Raw genomic sequence first — 22,620 nt, 5'->3', positions numbered from 1 at the left:
AGTCCCTTTTTGCAGTCTTGTGAAGTGTGCCAAGCAGTTCAGTGATCTGAAAGCAAATGTCACAAGCATAAACTTGCTTCCTAAATCTGTCCAGTGCCCTAGATTCTCTATCAAGGGGCTGGACAGTGGAATTCTGTTCTAAGAGTTCCTTCTTTGCAGCTGCCGCCACAAGCATTGCATCAACTGGTACCCCCTTTATTCCAATGTTCTCTTCCCACCGGTGGAGCCAGAACCTTGTCTAGTGTCTTGGGGATCGGCTCAATCATATTAGTTTCCTTCCACGCCCACTCAGAAACCAAATCAATAAGTTCATCAGTGGGCAGAGTACCCAGGAGGTAGATAAACCAGTCCCGAAAGCTTCCAGAAATACTGACTCCTCAGGAGTTGGGTTTTGGGCAGACCAACCATCCTTCTCTTTAACAATCTCAAGGATGTCTCCAAACGAGACGTCATTGGATGACGATTTCAGAGACCGTTCTCCATCATCAAAGTCAGCATCCTCAGTAACAGACTCTTGAGGAGAGTCCAAGTGCCTCCTTTTACACGTCCTCTTCCAAGGGACTTCTTCAGTGGGCTGATCAGGAGAAGTATCAGAGGAGATGTCAATACCTGGCTGGGTAGTCTGGAAGTTTTGGACTGGCTTCCCTCGTGGAGTAGAATGCAGAGTATCACAGTGCAAGTCATCTGAGAGGTTGAGCATGGATCTGAGTGGGAAGAACCAGTCTGACCTGCCAGAGCAGAGAAAATCCTCTTCACAACCTCGAAAGCAGACTGCTCAGGGGAGAAGGAAGACAACGGAGTAGAGAAAGTCAGTTTCTGGCCCACCATCTCCCTCCTCTGAGAGCAATCCGCCCTTGGCAGGAGCCAGAGCTGAGCTATCCAAAGCTGAAGTGCCAAGAGGTAGAGAATGCTTTGAAAAACCTCTGAGTCATTACTATCATCTCGGATCTGACCTGGAAGCTTCGGCTCGGAGAGTCATCTGGATCCGAAGATGTCAAGGCTGATGCACTCGGAATAACAGTTTGTATCGGAAGTCAATGCTCTCGTCGGATCTGACCCAGTATGGACCAGAACACTTGGATCCGAGGATTCTAACATCACAGGTTGGGTGAGAGAAAGGGTTATTGGTGGAGTGGTAGATTGACAGTGTTCCTGACCCCAAGGAGTAGGGACTGTGAGGACTCCCTTCTGAATTTGCTCCATGAGGAATCTCATCATCTCCTTTCCACATCTCTTTCCATGACACTTCTGGAGGAATGAGTAGACACCAATGAACGAGACAGAGTTTTGTTCAAAAAATGGGGAGACACCCTTGAAGGGACCTGATCCATACTAGGTGAATATACAGTACATGGCAATGGTCTAGCATCCAGGGATTTCAAATCCGCAGTAAAAATTGTCAGATTCGAGGCTGTTTGACTGGAAAGATATTTGATCGGATCCCAGGAGACTTCGGATCTAATTTTTCCCTATTTTTTCGGCTCCAAGGACATATAAGCAGAAGAATCCAAAGATCTGGACCTGTCTGAAGGGTCCTTAGTTTTCATTTTAGGAGACTGAACTCCAGATGTGGCTTCAGAGAAAGGAGTAAGCAACAAAACCTTTAAGATCAATTTATTCTTTCTCTCAGACAAAGCTCGTGGATTGAAACCACGACAAATTTCACAATCTTCATCAAAATGTTCTGACCCAATGTGGGCATCTGAAAAAGGCATTTTATGCCCACATCTCTCACGTTTTCTTAAATCCTTTCTCAGACACAGCGTAGGAAAGACTTATAACATCAGTAACGGGAAGAAAAAACTGTGAAAAATCTTATAACCAACAACAATAACCAGCAGAAAAAGGTAACAGATTTTTTTTTAAATCAAGAAGAAAAGGGTTAAGTAACAATAAGGAAACTTGAGGATTATAACACCCTTAAATTGAAAAGATGAACAGGGTAGGAAAGTCCTACCAACAATGGTAATGCAGAATACACTAGCAAGTGTAAAAAAAAAAAAAAAAAAAGAGTGAATAAAGATAGCAAAATACAAGGTATAGATTAAACTATCTTAACAGAAAGAGATTAAACAAAAACTAGCATTGAAGAAAAGTTTTTGGAAAAAATTCACTTATCTTAATGAATTAGCCCGAGAGCTGCAGTCCACGTTTAGCCGCAAAAGTGGCAAACGAGATCTAAGGGATGTTAGGGATAGTGCATTTTGGGCAGGAAAGAAGCTGGAGAGTTTGTTGGAGGCCACGAGCTAGTGTAATAGTTGAGTCGTATTCGAACCTATCCACTGAGGAATGAATGAAATTTGACATCAGATCTTACATTCATATAAAAGTAATCAAACCATATACAACTATACAGCATAAAATCAAAGCAGCATTACATAAACTGTTTAATTTCTACCATCTCTTAAACAGCATTCCTCCTCCAAAACATTTTTTTATGCATTTCCACAATTTCAATTTTTTTCTATGTAATTTACTCATACCCTTTTCTAAAGCTCCAACTTCCTATTCTTTTATTTTTGTTACAATATTCACTGATTCAAGTGTAGTTGATTTAGATTTTGATTTCTATTTTCTAGTAATTACAGAATTAAAACTTAACAAGGCCTTACTACGTCTAGGCAATTCAGAGTCTGTATCCCAGCTCAAAAAAATAATTTCCTTTGTTAAAACTCATTTGCTTGCTCAGTATTCCTGACAGAGCACACTGTAAAGAGTTTAAAGTCTGTCAACTCATCACACTCCAAGAATTTATGCTCCCAGGTATCTCTTTCTTCCCCGTTACACCTAGAACATTTGCCATTTACTTGAATAATTCCTTGGAGTCTGCTTGGAGTGAAAATATATCTATTCAAATACTCCCAGGCAAAATCCTAAATCTGCTAGAGTTTGTTGCATATCTGGGAGCCATACACATGCCCTCCCACTGTAACATTATGAGTTGCATTTCTAATCTCTCGTTCAAGTCTTTTATGACCGCTTCTGATCGATTGCTATAGCTATCGTGCAATATTTTACATGCCCTAGTAATCATCCTTTTTTTTTAACAGCAGCTTTTGTTCCAGATTCAATTAAGAAGTTAACTCTGTGAAAGGCTTGCTAGCTGAGGCGCTGGAGTACTAAACAATTTTGGATTTTATGCTTCTGCAGTTGGTGTTCTTCGCATTTTTTTTTTGTTTAGTCAATTAAGAATTCATCCAGTGCGGGTCTTTCATTTAGGATACCTTATCCCTTCCTCTCAGTCTATACTCTACTATCAATCCATAAGGAAGGCAATTACTAGCCTGCAATCCAAATATCTTGGTCTCTTACGAATCTATTACCTTTCCCTCTTTATTTGTTCCTAACACCTTGGTTCTTTTGCCAACTTCCTCCAGTAAATTCCAGCTCCCTCTTGCCTGTTCTCTGTACCACTAATTACAGTCATGCCTATTGGTAGAATCTCCTTTCTTTATCCCTGTGTTAGCTTAAAACATTAAGCACTTTCGTTCCTGTTAATATGGAACTTCATCAGAACATACTTAAGTTAAAACCCCATTTTATATACTTAAAATCATAAATCACATGTTCTCTTATATCCAATCCCCATCTGAAATTAATAATAAAACTAAAAAAAATGTGCTAACAAATAAACACCATAATATTTCAATTTTAAAAAACTGACAGAGGTGTTTTCATTAAGTCCTTGGAATCTTATAGTATCCAGTTTTATGTGCCACTTCAATTCACATGAACTTGGTTAAATCTTTGTTAATATGTCAGATTTTATTTTGGAAGTTTACTGGATCGGTGGTCAGGTGACTGCTGTCTGCTAATTTAGGAGACCGTGTTTTGTATTTTAAGACAAACTTTGTTTGCAGTCTTATTGTTGGGACCTTTTGAGGTTTCTATATTGCCATGTATTTTTTGGTTTGTAAAGAACATATACTTTATGGTATATCTTAATATCTCTCTAGTTTTTCTAGAGACTGCCTGTCACATTTAAAACTGCTTTATATATTGTATTGTTGGAACTATTGCCTAACGTCGATCACTAATGATGTTGCCATTTCTTTTCTTCTTCCCTCTGCTATTTACACTGATATACGTCACATCTTATCACACTACCCTGCAATTCTCCCCTTACCCTCCACTCGGAACCTACATCCCTCCCAAAATCTAGCCAGGTCCTGCCATACTCCTATATACTCACACTCACTGTACTCTACCACACTATTTATTCTTTAAAATAAAATTGCTCCCCTTATTAAAACTAATCTCAAACTTAAAACCCAAATTTCTCTATCCTCACCCTCATCCTCTCTCTTTACTCTCTATCCTGACAACACTCCTCCTTTCAGGTGATACACATCTCTACCCTGGTCCCAATATCCAACTCATCTTCTAATTTCTCTACCCAGTCTACTATTACTATTACTTCTTCCCCCCACACCTCTAGCAATCCTACTCTCACTAGTACCTCCCCATCCACTCTCACTTCTACATACAAAACCAAAAGACTTAAATTCTTCTCCCTTAATATCCAGAGTATCTTGAACAAAGTACCTGATCTCCATGCTCTCATTCAACACTATACTCCCACATTTTAACTCTCTCTGAAACTTGGTTAAAACCCCACATCCACAACTCTGAGATCTGCCCCTTCCCCCGGTTTCAAGATCTACAGACAGGACAGACATAGCAAAAAGAGAGGTGGTGTATCCATTCATTTTTCTGACTCTCTCAATATTTTACCACTTTCAATTACCCCTCCCTCCTTCCACCCTGCAGAGCTACTCATAGTAACCTGTCATCTCAACAACTACCAAAAAATGGCCATAGCCTCAGTCTATACTCCACCAGGGAATAATATCACCATCCTTGAAAACATCATATCTTGGTGTTCATCACATCCCCTTTGAAACTATTATACTAGGGGATGTAAATATTGACTGGAACTTAGTTAACTCTAATACACCATCTTACAGTCTCAACCTACACGGTTTTACTCAACTTGTTTCCTCCCCCATCCGCCTTGGCAAAAAAACACTCCAATTCTATCCTAGACTCGATTCTCGTAAATTCTCCTAATTTGTACCACAGCCAGGTACACTATCTGACTCTATTAGTGACCACCTACCTATCCACATTACTAGGTACTCACCCAAACTCACTTGTTCTCATCTCTTTAAATACATAGGTTCATACTAGGCTATCTGCCCTAGGGCATTTATAAGCCTAGCCAGAATGTGTTTGGCTTTCACCACTCATTTTAAATTTATTTTGCTATACTCTGTCTAACAGTGACACAGAAGTGACGATCTCCCATCCACTCATCAAGATTCCTCTTGAAGAGAGTCAATGTTTTCTGGGTTCAAGTCTCAAGTAGCGTAGCTCGATGGGATTTGGATTTTGCTGAGGGCATCTGTTTGAACCCTTTGATCCTCTTGGGTGAGTACTTTTTGGGGTCTTTCCAGTTGCTGCAGGTGTCTGGTAAGGGTATCCCCGAAGGGGCATTGTACTCAATTATGGGCCTGATGAGGGATGGGTAAATGACCTCCCTGATCTAGATGTGAATCCCTTCATGATTAGGTGGGCTATATAAAATGTTTTTCTAACCATTTTGGCCACGTGGTTGTCAAATGAGAGATTGCTATCAACTTGGGTCCCCAGGTCCCTAATTACTTCTTCTGTACTTAATGGATTACCACCTATGTGGTAATTTTGTAGAGCACTGTTTTGCCAAAGGGGATGACTATACACTTTTTGGCATTTAGCTTGAGGCCATGGCTCTGGCACCAGTTGTCTGTTTCTATGAGGCTCTTTTGGAGGATGCTTGTGTCGGCTGGAGAGTTGATTGCAGTCATCTCGAACTTGGTCAACCACAGTCCTTCCGTGTTGGCCTGTACCGTCCCAGGACTGAGCCTTGTGGGACACCATTTGTAACTGGTTTGGAGTCTGACATGGCTCCAGCAATTCTAACCATGTGGGTTCTGTCCTTGAGTCAGTTTGCAATCCATCTAGTGACATAGGGAGGTAGGCTGTGTGGCCTTGGTGACTGTTTCAAAGAAATCAACCAGGTTTAAGAGGCAGGATCTGCCTAGGATCCAGTGTCTGTAGATCCCCAATTTCTTTATTTATGTGGTCCATGATGATCCTTTCCATAGCTTTGCAGACCAAGCTAGTCAGCTTATGGGGCGATAGTTTCCAGGATCCATTGAGGCACCACCTTTATGGAGAGGGACCACTGTTGCTGTACGCCACTCTTTGGGCACATATCCTGTAGTAAGGCTGAGATTGAACAGTAGTTTTATGTTTGGGTTTAGCTCTTCTTGGAGGTCATCTGGTCCCATTGATGCTGTGTTTTTGCTTTGGAGGCGGCTCTTACCTGAGCATCTGAGATGTCAGGGGCAGCACTCTGCTGGGATAGATATTTTGAACCTGTCAGCTAGGATGTTGGCAATGTCTGTGGGTTCAGTGTATTTTTTGTCATTTTGGACTAATTCTGAGCATATCTGGGAATTACCACCCAGGTTCCTAACATAACTAAAGAAAGCCTTGCGATTATCCTTAGTGTCCTGTGCAATTTTTCTCTCGAAGCTGGCCTTGGACAATTTTATGAGTGCCCGTAGAGTTTTTTGCTAATACTGATCAGTGATGCCTTCCCTTTTTGGGATTTTGCTCTATCATTTAGTAGCTTCCTCCTCCTATTGTATAATTTGTTTATGGCTGGGGTCCACCAGACAGGACGTCTGCCTTTGGAGGATTGGGTCTTGGTTTTATCTGGGATCGCATGATCCATGCATTCCTGAAGGTGTTCATAGAATGCGTTTATAAAGGATTCTGCGGTCTGGGCCGTATTTTCCACAGGCCTGGGGGCTTTGAAGGATTCCGCCTCGGTTTTGAGGAGTGTGAAATTTGCTTTAGAGAAGTTTTTCACTGTGGTTTTCTGGGGGGGGGGGGTCGGGATGTGAATATCCAGTGAGATTAGTTTATGGTCTGATCTTACCAGTGAGGGATACACTTCTGGTCTGGAGCATAGAGTCCCCATGTTGGTGATGATCAGGTCCAGTATGTTTTCCCCTCTTGTGGGAGTGGTAACATGTTGTTCCATAGCATTTGAGTTTATAAATTCTAGGAACCTTTGGGCTAGGGTGTTGGAGCTAGAGTAATGCTCCCAGTCTATGTTTGGGTAGTTGAAGTCGCCCAATATAATGGTGTTTGGAGAGACCTTCATATTTTCCATAACCAAAGAAATTTCAATATCACTTCCTTTAACAAAATTCTCTCAAATATTAACTGGTCCTGCCTATATTCTTTACCTTTAAATGATGCAGTTAGCTACTTCAACCAGACATTCCTAAACATACTCAACTCTCTGGCTCCCATCAGGAAAATAAAAGTCAAAGCTAAACATGAACCCTGGTTATCCAAAGAAACCTTCCATTTTATGCATAAAAGGGATGCCACTTGGAAACAATATCAAAAAAACAAATCTTCTCTCTTCCTTCAATCTTACGTGGAACTTAGAAACCTTACAAAAAAAAAAAAACAGTCAACCAGGACAGAAGAAAATTTTACCTCTCTGATCAATTTCTGAAACCTACTAACCCCCAGAAGTTCTGGTCAACCATAAAACACTCTTCTCAACCCTGGCTCACCCACAATCCCCAATCAATCTCCCTCAGATACCGCCATTCATTTTAATCACTACTTTATTGATACCATTTCTAAACTTGTACCTAACGCCCTCTAATATTCCCAACCCCACCTCTAATTCCACTTCCAGTATCATCACTTCTATTACCACACCCACTTTTTCTCCATACCCCCAATCTGACTCCTCTAACCTCTCTGACCCCTTCTTGCTCAAACCTGTATCTGTTAGTTATATTAAAACTCTCCTTAGTAAACTCAAACCTTGTTCCCCCGCCCCTGATAACCTACCTTCCCAATTCCTAAGAATTGCTGCTAACTCTGTGGCCCTTCCTGTCTCCATTCTAATAAACCGCTCAATCCAAGAATCTATTTTTCCCTCTATTTGGAAGGAATACTATACTATCCCACTACATAAGGGTGGAAACTCCACAGAACCATCTAACTTCCGTCCCATTGCTATTCTTTCTCACCTCTCCAAAATTCTAGAAAAGTGTATTCATTCTCAGTTGCTTTCCCACCTTACTCTAAACAATCTTTTAACCAACACCCAGCATGGTTTTAGGCCCAAACACAGTACTACCACAGCATTTTTATCCTTCTATCATACAGTAGCTGAGGCCAGAGACAATAATAAACTTGTGTCTTGCCTTTTCTTAGATCTGTCAAAGGCTTTTGACACTGTTTCTCACAAGCTTCTACTTCAAAAACATTCTCAGCTGAACATTTCTATCCCCACTCTAAATTGGTTCTCTAGTTACCTGTCCAGTCGCTTACAAGCAGTTAAAATGGCAAAATTCCTTCTCACCCTTTCTGCCAGTTCAGACCGGTGTTCCTCAAGGTTCAATTCTTGGCTGCCGCCTTTTCAACCTCTTCACCAATGGCCTACACACTTGCCAGCAATCTCTCCCCTATCATACAGCATGCAGATGATTCAACTCTGATTTCCATTTCTGACTATCAATAACCTCCACCATATCACCCAGTCTTCATTTCACTGTTTAGAAGTGGCTCTCCAACAATCAACTTATCCTGAACCCCTCTAAAACTAAGCTCTTACTATTCCTATCTAAAGCACTAGCCCATCACAAATCCACCTTTCTCGTATCCTCACTAAATGGCACCATCTTATCACCAGATTTACACACTAAACTCCTAGGTGTCATCATTGACGACCAGCTCAAACTAGACCTCCACATACGTCATTCTATAAAGAAAACACACCAAAAACTGGGCATGTTATATATAAACAGCAAATTCCTGACCTCCAACTCTAAACTACTGGTAGCCCAATCCTATCTCCTCCCCGCCCTCCTCTATGGCTCCCCTCTATTTTCCAATTTACAATATAACCTTCTGGCAAAACTTGACCAAACTTATAACAAAATTGCTAGATTTGTCACCAGCAGCCCCTATAAATACCATCACTGTTCTGCTCTCAAAAAACTACATTGGCTCGAATTCCCACACCTTCTGACCAAATGTCAGTTGATCCAAGCTTTCCGAATTCTTAATTCTAACTCTGACTGTCCATCTCTGTCCAACCTGATCTCCTGGTACACCCTTCCCCGATCCCTGCGCAGCTCGGATAAACTCTTTCTACAAGTCTATAAACCCAATATTAACATAGATAAAATACTTTATAAACACTCCATCTTCCTTATTTGGAATAATCTTCCACTCCATATTAGAAGTCATGCCACTCTTCCTAACTTCAAACATGACCTTATTTTGTACCTCCATAACAACCCTACATGTACCTGTAACCATCCTACTTAACTCCACCCTTTCCATATTCCCATTTCTCCACTAGACTTATCATTAAGACCTTTTTCCTCTCTTATCTTACTTTATCCAATCTGCTCTTCTTTCTATACCCTCCCTCTTTCTATAATTTACTTTATCCTACTGCTCTTCGTTTTTTTCTCCTCACTCTAGATCACTTCATTCCTCCTCTACTCCTATCTTCTTTTGCACTTTCCTTCTTCTGACCTTGTATATAACTATGTACTATTCCTTGGATTACATTTATTTTTCTTATCCATTGTATCCATAAGTTTGTTTTGCTCTTTATATTGTTAACTGGTCTCTATTTGTATGTATTGATATGTTTTGTTCAGGGCTTTTCCCCTCGGGTCTCCACTGAAAATGGGTAATTTCTTACCCAGTTGGACTAACCCGGTTAACAAATGTGAAATAAAATAAAATAAATAAAATACATAAATAAATGGTTAAGTATGTTCTGATGAAGTTCCCTATTAACAGGGATGAAAGCATTTAAGCTTTTATGCATTACTAAAACATTTGTTTGGTGAACAGACCTGGTGTTGTTGCTGTACCAGAGCCAGCTTCTGCATTTTGGAGATTTTTAGTTCTTAGCATACTTTATGCTACTTTATGAAAACAATACTGTATCACTGTAGTTAAGTGGCCTACTCACTCAGTTACTTAGTTTGCAAGTCTAGTTGAAGGAAACCAAATTCAGGACTCTAAAACAAAACCTTTACTTTCTGTACTAGACTGCTGCAAAATACATTTTTTTCACTGATAACCTGTCTTGGATAGAATCAAAGAATGGTAAAGGCAACTGGGCCTGTTGCCAATTTCATCTTGCCAGTATCCATCCATAGACCTTGCCTTTGTTTTCAAGGAGTGGCAGAACAGTTGTACCCGTGTTGAATTTACGAAAATCCATACAACTGTCTAATTCTTTCTTAAAGGAAGACAGTTTCTCCCACTGCTTGATCTAGAGAGGGAATCTGCTCTAGAGAAGATGCGATGTCCCTCCTCTGGGCCACTGATCGGGGGGGGCATTCACAGACAACAAAATAGACGCACAGTATTTTCAGATGCATTATTTGCACCAAGTACAATTTCCCTTATGAGCAGACAGGGAATGCACACTCCAGTCCTGGGGCTGGGCTTTCTCTCCAGGCCCAAAATAAGACTGCCCATTGACAAAGCTATAGAGTTGAGTCTTCAGCCAGGTGTCCCAAGCCAAGTCCTCCACCACTCTCTCTGTGAAATCAGTGCTCTCCATGTCCCTGTTCAAAGTAGCTTATGCACACACACACACACACACACACACACAAACACACACACACACACACTTGGGGAAGGCTGGCACAGCTTACCCACTTTGCCACCTCCACCCAGATTATATAGTAGATTACCAGAATGCCAAAGCCAGCTACTCTAGGGGCTCTTACCAAGGTACCGAATTACTCTCAGTAAAATTAATACTTATACAAACGGTAATGTCTGATCAAGCGGCAAGTCTTTCAAGAACGTGGAGCCACAGTGCCACTCAATAAATGTGATTACTCTCAAAGGTTAATTATTTTCTAAAAGACCAGCCACAATGAGAGGTATAGCTATATTTAATAATAATAAAATAGAAAACATGAGAATAACTGAATATCTATTTACAATAAACACCAGAGTTTCAATTCATAGGAAATATAAAAAACAACACAGATGGAAAGACTCAGACAGACACATAAAACAATATTTAGCTAATGTCACTGACTGAAGATGTACTGTTTGCTAGTTACTTACTAAAGCAAGGAAAGATTAAGTGATGGGTGTGTTTGTTGCTAGGTCCAACACAGAGTGCATCAATCACATCTCCCACTAGTATTCAAATACAATTTCAGTGCTGGCTACAGAATGACATCACATGTGGTCATCTGACTCTGGGGTTCCCACAATAGCTCCCCTCACTAGCAACAAAGCCAGGAACTAATACAGAGGTGTCACAATACTCATACAGAACTTTGCTAAAGCTTTAATACAGCATCTGGAAGCTATAAAACAATTCCAGCACTTCCACCATTCTTGAAGAAAGGCTTTTCACAGACACTGTGGCTCTGGCTGCATTCAGACATGGGAGACAAAATCTTTATAGACTAAACCAAGTCATTTAATTTCATGCTACTTTTCTTACAGTTGGCTGGGCCGAGCTCAATCCTTTCCCTTCCAGTATCCTCTGTTAAATTATACATTACACACATTTAATCAGTTAAAACTATACAGTCTGACATACATGCATATTTTATTCTGTCCAGCAGGACTCAGTGACAGTTTTAACACAAGTAACTTTACAAATAAATTTTTAACACAAGCATCTGTACAAATCAGTCTGATACTGAAATGACAATTCTTTACAAAACTCCAGCTAGCTAGGCTGGTATATGTTACACATGCTTTGCCCCCCCAGCACAGCTGGCACTACCTCACACCATCACAGAAGGGATAGTCATTCTTGACAAATCTGTCTCTCCCCCATGATATAAATTATTTGTTGAAGCAGGTTCACATCTCTGGTTCTACTGCTCATATGTCTGTTTGATTTGTGAAAAAAATTAAAGGTTTCAGACTGCCCATACCCTTAATGGCCCAAACGAAAAAGCACAGATTACCCCTAAATAATTTGTAGGGCACCAAACATAAGGACAATGGTCTCCTGACAACTCAAGTCCTTTAGTCACATGACTTTTTTTTTTTTTTTTAATTCAGGAACCTTTAGTCTTCTTTAGTAATATCCATACCAAATGGTGCATATATCTATGATGGGCATTATCAGTACAGAATACAGAGGGGTCGGAGCTTCTTTAGCCCTACAGGAAATGCACTTTGTGATCAGCTGTGCCAGACAGAAGGCTCTCGAGTACTACCTGCAACATGATGATCAAAGGAGAGGGAGTTATATACCCATGTTCCAAGGTCTCTCGCATCATCTTCATTTTGGAGCAGAGTGTTTTTTATATTACAAGTGGGTGGAGGGTTTGTTTTACTAAATGCAACAAGACTTTATTTAGTTTTAGCCTGTCAGCTCACCAGCTACTACCATGTGCAAGTTCACTTTGTAGCTGCTAAATATAAGAAAGGGATTCAAGTATAACACCCAGTTTACAATCGTTGGAGATCACAAGACGTATATGCCAAAAAGCAAAGTTCTTAGCACAGAACAATGCAGTACCTTAAAGGCTACTTTCATGCTCTCTGAGACCTCATCAGTCACCCTCACAGCATGGGCTCTGTCCCTCAGCCAATTAGCTATCTAAATTACATAGCTTTTTAATAAAGTTTGCACGTGGTGTAGTACCAAAGGCTTTGATGAAGTTGAGGAAGGCTGTATGGACAAGTGTGACCACTGTTCCCTGCTTGCATTATCCCTGCTAAAAAGTTAAGACACATATGGCAGGTTCTACTCAAAGCCAAACTGCTGCTGATCGTATAACATTTTTTATTTTGCAGTTTATCAGGTCTGTTATGACCCATTCAAGTAGGACTCTACCTTCTTAGCTTGAAAAGTTGTCTACTATTTCCTCACCTCCTTTTTGTGATAAACTAATTCAGCCATGCCAATCCTTTCTTCACTCCTTCCTTAATGCAGTACAACTCCTATATCATATCAGTTCCCCTCCTCTTTATCACTGTTTTGCCCAAATGACCAACATCTTGCAATCCGAGATGTCTGTTCTTGCATCACGTCCCAATATTACTTCAAGGATAACACAACCACTTTATCACTGTACTATACATCTTTACAAAACAAAACAGACATATATTTGAAACGTACAAGTTAAAGCTAATGACTTGTATCTTTTTGTTTAATGAGACAGAGGGATGGTGGAAATAAGTCAGGTTCTATGTACCTACTAACATGAACCAGGAAAATCATTGAAAATAAACTGGAAGCAAGTGATGAGTACCACAAAACATTTCTGAAAATGCCTACCTTTTTACTCTGTCATCATTTCCACAAACACAAAACACAGAAACAACTACTGTACAAACTCAAGCAACCAGTGCTCTACTAACTGATGCCTTTGTGGTGTTAGATTATATTTTCCAGCATGTTTGTTACCACAAGAAATACAACAATCGTACCCAAATGACAGCAGTGCATTGTAATTACAGCAGGAGTGCAAGTGCTGGACTATCTGCCATGCAAAGGCAAAACATATTCTGATGAGGAGATAAACAAGCAAAAATTCCCTTAATACATACAGGTAATAACACAGAGGAACTAAGCAGCCCAAAGTGTGGATTCAGTTGCAAAGAAATACATGTTTGATAAGAGACTTAGGGAGACAGGTGGACAGTGGTCTCACCTTCGATAACCACATTGCCACAACAGTAAGGAAATCCTTCTGTGTGACAGACCTCATCACGAAGGGCTTTTCATCCAGAAAAAAGGAGGTCATTGTCCCACTGTACTCATCCCTCATTAGACCCATTATAGAATACAATGCCCCGTTTGGTATGGACCTCTCAAAACATCTGCAACTGGAAAGGCTGCAGAAATACCTCACTAAAAGAATCACAGGCCTAAAGCAGATGCCCTACGCTGATCGCCTTAAAAAACTCCAGCTATACTCTGTCGCATATCGTCTACTCAGAGGCGATCTCTGCTTAACATACAAGGTCATGTCAAACCCAGAGCTGTTGGACATGCTACACTTAAAGAAATCCCAATCCCACAGAGCCACACACTCCAGGGATCTAAACCTTGTCATCACAATAAACAAAACATGCTTGAGGGAAGGGTTCCTGACCCAGGGACTCCCCAGACTCTGGAATAGATTGCCCATACATGTCAAGCAGAGTACCTCTTTGGCCATCTTCAAAAGGAACCTTGACGATTGGGTGGGAGAAAGGAAATTCACCCAGGGGATCACGTCAGTTGCCCTGCTAGACAGGGGTCCAGTAAATAGTGTGGGAAGAAACAGCCAGGGAATTGTTATGGCTAGGCTTGTATAGGCCTTAGGGCGGATAGCCTAGTACCAACCTATGAATCAATAACAATAAAATGCATCACCCATAGGGCATTATACAAAATGATCTATTTTATTCAACCAAATCCGTCAGAAAATTCAAACTGCCAACACAAGATGCTTCAGTGATAAACACGCACAATTACAGAGAACTAAAACACTGACAGTAAACCAATAAAGCAGGAAACAAACAAGCAGAAATACATCAGTAGGTGAAAATCTGATGCTGCTGGTATATGTGATGCAGTATTTACTGGATTAACAGTTCCAGTACAAAGCACAGATCATGATTAACCAAGTTTCCAGACTCTAATAATTTTCTTCATCACAAGAAATAACAAAGGTGTAACACACCAAATGGAAAGCATACATTTTCTGAGTAAGGGACATTATATACAGTATTATTTTAACAGTGTACTAACCTGTTATAGGACTATGAGGCTTTCCTATCACATGACCAATGCACTCATTCATAGCCGCCTGCAAATTCTGAAAGGGAAAAAGCATAGTTATCTTCATCAAAACTGGAAAAGGAAATTACATTAACATTTTACTTTAATTGATCAAAATAATGTGAAAAAGAGAATTGCTCCATTTTGTCTCTAACTCCAGTTACATCAAGATAATGGGAAAAAAGTAACTGAAATCTATATAAATATTTCTTGGCAGGGAAGCTCCCTAGTTTTACCAAATTTATTTTATTTGCATTTGTTTAAGATATTTAGCTGGGCACAAAAAGCCTCTTTTTAGCAGAGGTCTAAGGAAATAAGCTCCTCACAAAATATACATTTTCAAAAGTAAGTGAGAGGAGTACAAATCTTACATAAAACACGTTACTAAAAATGATCTTTTAATGGTTAGAAAACAAACAGTACATACTGCAGAAATAAGTAGACAACTATTAAAAAAGAAAACAGTAAGTTGAGCATTAACAGCATAGTGGTACTACAGCAGAGAAATATCTTACTTGCTTTGCACATGTTACAGACATGCCTAAATGTCTCAAATATTCAAGAGCAAGAGAGACAGAAGAAAGCAAGACATATAACAGCAATCAAATAAACAGGGCTACTACAGTACAATGGTGCATTATTTACACTGGCTTCTAGGGATGTGCTTATAGATCATGTTTACAAACGAGTGACTCACTCACTACTTGTCTGTTATGTTTCTAGTGTTAAAATTGTCCGTAAAAGGAGCAGCTGCATAAATGCTTTGAAAGCAGAGAGGCTGTCCTATTCTCATTAGGGTCCAGTTACTGTAGTGCAGCTTTTGAAGGAGGAAAGTCCTGCAGAAGAATATGAACCTAAAAGTGAGTTTTCCTCAAATGGCTACAATTTACTGATAACAGTTGCAGTGCAGGATTGCTTGGGGAGGGAAACAGACTAAAGTTAGCGGACAGAACAGTAAAGGAATTATAACCAAAAGATTGAAAATACAAATGGCCAGTTAACCATGTAATCACTGTTTTTCAAGGCTAAGAAATAGGGTTCTGTACTAGGACACTGACCTCTTAAACATTACAAGAAAAATCAGGAACAGGAACTTCCAAGATGGCTGCACATTGATCAACAGCTTAACTTCAGCTCTCCCAGTGTGAAAACAGAACCCGAGAAAAAGGACTGCCAATGAAACTGTTTTGGGGTAAAATTCAGTCACTGCCTATTAAATACACTGCAATGGATGCCAGCAAAGAAAAAAATTGAAAAACCTGAAAGGAAAAGCTGGTTAGCATAATTAAGGTGTTTGCCTCATCACCTTTGAAAGGGACATTGGTTAGGCTTAAAATGGCCCAGAATGGCAGCTCACCTAGTACTTAATTATGAACCTATGAGAAAACCTCCCTGGGAAAGATTCTGCAGCTGTTCAGCAAAAAGCAGTTCAAGCTTCAGCTCTGGATGAAGAGATGGCTTCTAATAATTTAGAGGAAAAAATACACCAAATTTATTCAGAGCTGATTAAAATAAATGAAACACTAAAGGAATATACCAACTCAAATAAAAGGCTGGAAAAAACAGAAGAAGCTTTAAACAGCAGTTCAGATGAACTGATACAACTGCAAAATTAAAGATTGAAATCAAGAAAAAGCTGGAGGAGTACACGACTTCTCAAGAACATCTGTTTCAAAACAGTAAATTTAGAAGAGAGACAACAGAGAAATAAAAACAGATTTTCTGCTGTAGAACAGAAACTGGAAGGAATGGTCTATAATCATTTTATGAAACCACAAATAAGCAAATGGACTGGTGTTCCACAGCAGGATTTGATAACTGAAAAGGCACACAGTGTGTGCTTCAAAACCTGCCATGAAAAAGCAGCCAAGACCTATATTAGTAAAGATTCAATCATACCAGCAGAAAGAGTGGATCATGACAAAACTGTGGCAGAAGGGCAAAATATTAATAATTGGGAGTCAGCAAAGTGTTTGTAGAAAATGATTATTCACTGTACACCAGACAGAAAAGAAGCAAGTTTATCCCAGCAGTAATGGAAAGGCAAGAGGCAAGTAGTGTGCAATTCAAACTGCTGTATCCAAATGTTTTCGGAGTAATTTTCCTGGATGATCAACACCATGTTTTAATGCAGAACAGATTAAGGAGGAGCTAAAGTTTATCCAGTAAAAATGGGCCTGAAAACAGATGGGTACTCTGCTTCTTATTCTTCTGACAGTAAAGATGCCAGTGAAACGTTTTCCAATATTCCAAAGTAAAATGCTAGAGAGAGAAAAAGACAAAAAAAAAGCACAAGAGTTGACTAAAAGAATCAGGAGTACCTTAGACTTGAACCACAGTCAAGTGTTGGGAGATGGAGAGGAACAGAAAGAAGACCAGCAACATTGCAATTAGTAAATAAATGGGAAATATGAAGCATCAGTCACATTTGTGAAATATTGCTTTGAAAGTAAAAGTGGGTAAAAAAGATTGGACTTCTGTTTTTGTTAAACTTGTGGGTACACTGTAAAGCATATACTCCACTCTTGTGTCATTAAAGGACAATAACAGGGGAAAAAGCAACCAAGTAAAACACTGTTGTACTTAGCATTTATATAAAACATTTCATGATACAAACTGCATATTATATATATATATATATATATATATATATATATATATATATATATATATATATATATATATATACACACACACACATACATATATATGTACACACACACACATATATATATAGTAAAGCAGTTTTGTATATTTTGTGGTCAGGGGTATTTTAAATGTGGGGGGAGTCTTTTCAAACACTGCTGTATGTGTGAAAAATGTTGAAGTAAACAAGTACTTAGCTGTAAGAAATATAGGCTTTACGGTATAACAAGAGAAGAAAGGCTGGACAAAAGCAAGCAAGTTTAATGTTAATATGCTGTGATCTTGGGCTGCTGAGATGGGAGTGCGGTGTATAAGTGCACTGCTTATATTATATTGTATTGTATGGAGAATTAAGACATTTTCTCTTACAAATGCAGGGTGAATATCTACATTAATGCCCTTGGTTTAAGCTATACACAAGTATTTTTTGTAAGCAAATAAGCTTTAAAATAAGGCAAAATGATGAAAGCCAAGAAAAATGCTATGTTTCCTATATTTGCAAAGATACCGGCTTTTTTCCATTAGCAAATGATCAGTGAGAGTCAAGACATCTGCAGCTGACAGCAGCTGTGCATTCTGTTCCAAGTTAAGTTTTCAAATATTCATTGCTGAGTACTTTTCCATGGAGTGGAACAGTTTGTAGGTGAAAGCAATTAAACCAGAGTCCTGAGCATCCTCTGCTGGGGAAGTAACCATTTAAAAGGCATAATGGCAAGCAATTCAGTGACAAAGTTTGAAATTATGGGAAGTAAATAAGAGATAGCATCCTTTCCAGCCACATTAACATGTTAATGCATTCAATAAAATGGTGTATAATTTAATTTTATTTAGTAACAGCCAGGGTACTACTACTCCTAGGGCTAAAAGTTATTTTCTGAAAGCATACCAGCTGTTTTCACATCAGGGACGGGAGGAGAGATAAGAAAAGCAGCAGCAGCTATCATTGTAAGTGGGAACACAGGCTTTAGCATGAACGTCAGCACAGGCAACCTTTATTTTAGGTACAGTAATGGCTATGAATGCAGCTGTTGATTTAGGGCAAGGTTTTCCTCTTTGTAGGGTTAAATTTCACTTTTTGAAGATGTGCATAACTTTGTATGTCTGTTCTATGTTAATAGGGGTGTTTTGAAAATGTGTTTAGGTTTTTGTTTGAGGGTTTTACTAAAACACAAAGTCTAAAGTGTGACATAGGTTCAAACAGAGACGAGAAGAAACTATGGCATAAAAAAATCAGCCTGACAAACAGTGTGTGCATGTAACACAAAAGTTGGAAACACACATTCAAAGAAATTGTCATTTATAATAAGTGGGAACAATATAATTTTATCGTGATGACTACAATATCTTGGAAAGTAAGTGGCCTTACAGGTATAGAAGGAAAAAAAAAAAAAAAGAGTACTGAATTATAGTAACACATGCAGTGTGTAAATATCAATGCTGCAGGACACACTACTGGATGTGAATTTGACAAAGAAAAAATTTCAGGATGTCTACTCAGAAGAATATCACAGACAAAGGAAAAGGAGAGTAATAGTAATTGCTACAGAGGCTCCAATAGTGACAGAAGAGGAAAAAAACAAGAACAGTGGATGTACTTACATTCACTGCTGCAGTATTCTTAACATTCAGGACTCCCTGCCATGGAAACCTGTCATCAGGGAGTACACCAAAGAATTCCTGTTGAATTCAAAGGTACCCCTTAACATCAAACGTTCCTTGCATACTGTAGGGCATAAGGGTAATGTTCAGGCTTACCATAAACAGAACCTCTTTGCTGCCAGTCCAAATGTGTCTGTTTACCTGCGTCCACTTTGCCAGTTGAATGCATTTTCGTTCTCCAGTGATTACTTATGCCTGTTTGTAGAGCAGATAAGTGCTCTGTTGGGGTTTTTTGTTTTCTCTTGCTATTTTGTGTTCCTTGGGGTTAATGTCATCCAGGAAAGGTAAATGCCACACTGGGAGACAGATTTTCCATAAACACCACCACGATGTGTCTTTTTTGTCTGGCAGCGTCTCATGACCATATGTCTTGTTCTATTTGCCAGGTGTTCATTCCAAAAACCCTTCACAGTAGACTTTCTTCCCTTTCCTTGCATCTTGAGAACCAGCATCTTTGATTTCTTGCTAAAGATACAATGGATGGAATCTCCCATCCTGAGGGTCAGCCACAGGGGAAGAAGGTGAAAAGGTACAACTGGAATCTTCCACTGTTCAGCCTCTGCCAGGTGTTCTCCAGAGGCTGTTATAAACTCAGAGGCTCACAGAGTTGTGTTGTCAGTCAGATTCCTCTACTGTGACCGTGGGGGAGGCCGGTGAGGTTCCAACTGGTAGCACATCCAATGAGGCTTTGCAGACAGCCATCTCAGACATTCAGGGGGAACCACAGGGGCTTAGTGGAATTCCTCAGTTTTGAGTTAGGAAGAACTTCCTACTACGGTTCTCGACTACCATCCTGGATCTGAGTCTTCTCATTTTTTTGGAGGGGATGTTCCCTTAAAAAAGAAAAACAAACATGTTTCTTCTGCTCCTAGGGATCCTCAAAGTGAACAGCAGGCTTTCACGCAGGAGCTATTTTCTGCTTTACAGTCTTTAAAGCCTCCTCCAGGGGTTTCAGTTCCTGCTCCTCCTTGGTTCCCTCCTCCCCTTAAAAGGCCAAGAGAACAGGATTCTTCTGAAACGGAGTCAGATTCTGATGACTAATCCCGTACTTATTCTATTCAAATTATTTCTCCTTTGGACTACGGGGTCAGAGGAGAAGAAATATGTTAGTCCTGATGCTCCTTTTGAGGAAACTTCCTTTGGGGATGCACTCTGGGATGTTTTTTTTTTTTTTTTCAGTGGGATTGTGCTCAGGTCCCTGATATCTATAGCAGGTACTATGAATTGTTACAGTTGGCAGTCTCCTAAACCTGTGGCTAATTCCTCCTGTTTTGGCTGCTTTGCTGGATGGATTTTCCAATGCCTCTCATGCTCCTCATTCTTTACCCCCTGCTCCCAAGAAGCTTGACAGATTTTATAGGGTGCCTGAGAATGGTTTCATTTTGTATAAATGTCCTGCTGTTGACCCTTCTGTGGTCTCTGTAGCCTCTGATAAGCCGTCTCAATTTCTTTCTTCAGCCAAGTTATTGCCTTCTGACAAAGATAGCAGAACTATGGAATGTCTGGGTAAGAAGGTTTACACTTCTGCTACCACAGGTTTTAGGGCTATTAATTATCAGACCCATATGTCTAGGTATGTGTTGGCTCTCCTTTCTCAGGCCTGTCAACTTATTACTGATTTTTGAGTCTGAGGGTAAAACCTCTGTTCTTTCCTTGCTAGGGACTTCCTCTCAAGTCATTTGTCATTCTATTAAATGTAGTTATGATGTGGTAGATGCCTCCTTCTAGGGCTGCTGTTTTTGGTTCATTTATGAGATATTCTGGGCTTAGGCTCCAGCCTCTACCTGATGATATTAAAGCTAAGTTGAAGGATGCTCCCCTGGAATCTAAACTTTTGTTTGGGTAAGCTGCTGCTGCTTTGTTTAAATCCCTTCAGGATAAGGGTAAGATGTTACAGGAGATTAAACATGTTTTTGTTTCTCCTGTGCCTAAATTTCAGAGGAACTATCCCCACTAAGCCTGCCTTTGTTCATCGACATTCCTGCCCTACTACTAAAGGCAAGAAGAGGGGCAAAACAGGCCCCTACTGCTAAGGCTACTCAGTTTTCAGGGTTTCCAAAGCCTTCCTTTCCAGACAAACCAGGTGCTGTATGACTACCCATCTCCTCCTAGCCACATTCCCCTTTCTCTTCACCTTTCTTTTTCTTTTCCTGCTTGGCTTCAGATCACTCAAGATTCTTGGTTTCTATCGATCATTCGTCAGAGATACTTCATGGTGTGGAAACCCCGCCCTTCTTTTATGGGCATTCCTCAACTTCCTTTTCCCCAGAGATTCTTCAAACTCTCTTGACTCAGGGTACTATTCAAGAGGTGCTTGTGTCACAAAGGGGCAAAGGGTTCTACTCCATGTTTCTTGCGACAAGAAAAAAGGAGTCTTAGAGACATATTCTAGACCTCTCTCATCTAAACACTTCTTTAAAAATGCCTTACTTTCGGATGTTGTCTCTTCAGATTCTGTTTCCTCGCCTGCTCCCTCAGGCCTATAAGGTGTATCTGGAGCTCAAGGATGCTTATCTCCATATTCCAAATCCATCCTCTTTTCAGGAAGTTTTGACATTTTTCTGTTTCTTCCTGGGATTTTCAGCTCTTTGCTTTGCCATTGGCCTTTCTACTTCCTCAAGGGTGTTCACCAAATACCTTGCTCCTGTGATTGCTTTTTGCAGACTTCAAAGGATCCAGACATTTCCTTACTTAGAGGATCTGTTGATTCAGGTGTCCTCAAAAGAGACTCTTTTGGAAAAACTTCATTTTGCCATTTCCCTTCTTCAGAGCCTGGGGTTCACAATAAATTTCACAAAGTCTTCTCTGACTCCTTCTCAGGATCATGTTTTTCGGGGTTGCAGGATTCAGTCGGTGCCTAGGAATACATCCATGACCCCTCCGAAGACCTTAACTCTCATATCTTTCTTTCACACTCTTCTTCCTCTGGATTCCATTACCACCAGGGAATTTCTGAGAGCACTGGGTTTCATGGCATCCACCACTCCAATGCTCCCTCTGGCCAATCTTCATATGAAAAAGTTTCAGTGGTTTCTAAAGTCAGTGTGGCTTCAACATACACATCCTCTAGACTTTGCAGTTCTTCTTCCTTGTCTCAGACAGGAACTTTACTTGTGGATTTGGCAAGTTGTACCTGAACCCAGGGATCCCTTTACATCCCCCTCTTCCCTCTCAGAAATTCTTCAGACGCTTCAGATGTGGGTTGGGGACGTCTTTTGGCTCCCTAAAAGTATAGGGGGTGTGGTCACCTCACCAGTGGAGGGAACACATCAGTGTCAAAGAGATGAGTGCTCTTCTGCTGGCCCTTCAGGCTTTTTATCCCGTTTTCTCTACAGGGCCTCTTAAGGTCTTCACAGACAATATCACAGTGATGTGGTATAACAACAAACATGGAGGAATGAGATCCTACCTTTTATGCCAGCTGGTACTTCTGATATGGGAACCTG

General features: G+C 40.1%; 1 protein-coding gene across 1 annotated transcript in view; it reads right to left on the bottom strand.

Moving 5' to 3' along the window:
• MAP3K4 (mitogen-activated protein kinase kinase kinase 4) overlaps window positions 1–22,620 on the bottom strand; it is a gene marked incomplete in the record, with an annotated part of 2,414,579 nt that overhangs the window by 453,648 nt on the left and 1,938,311 nt on the right. Inside the window, 1 exon segment of the mRNA XM_044068025.1 lies at window positions 14,840–14,906. Within this exon segment, the coding sequence (XP_043923960.1) occupies window positions 14,840–14,906 (67 nt within the window).

This window comes from Protopterus annectens, chromosome 1.part0 (assembly GCF_019279795.1).
Source record: "Protopterus annectens isolate FY-2018-M chromosome 1.part0, PAN1.0, whole genome shotgun sequence".
Lineage (NCBI taxonomy): Eukaryota > Metazoa > Chordata > Ceratodontiformes > Protopteridae > Protopterus > Protopterus annectens.
The sequence above is the reverse complement of the archived record's forward strand: the minus strand, read 5'-3'. Positions and strand labels throughout refer to the sequence as shown.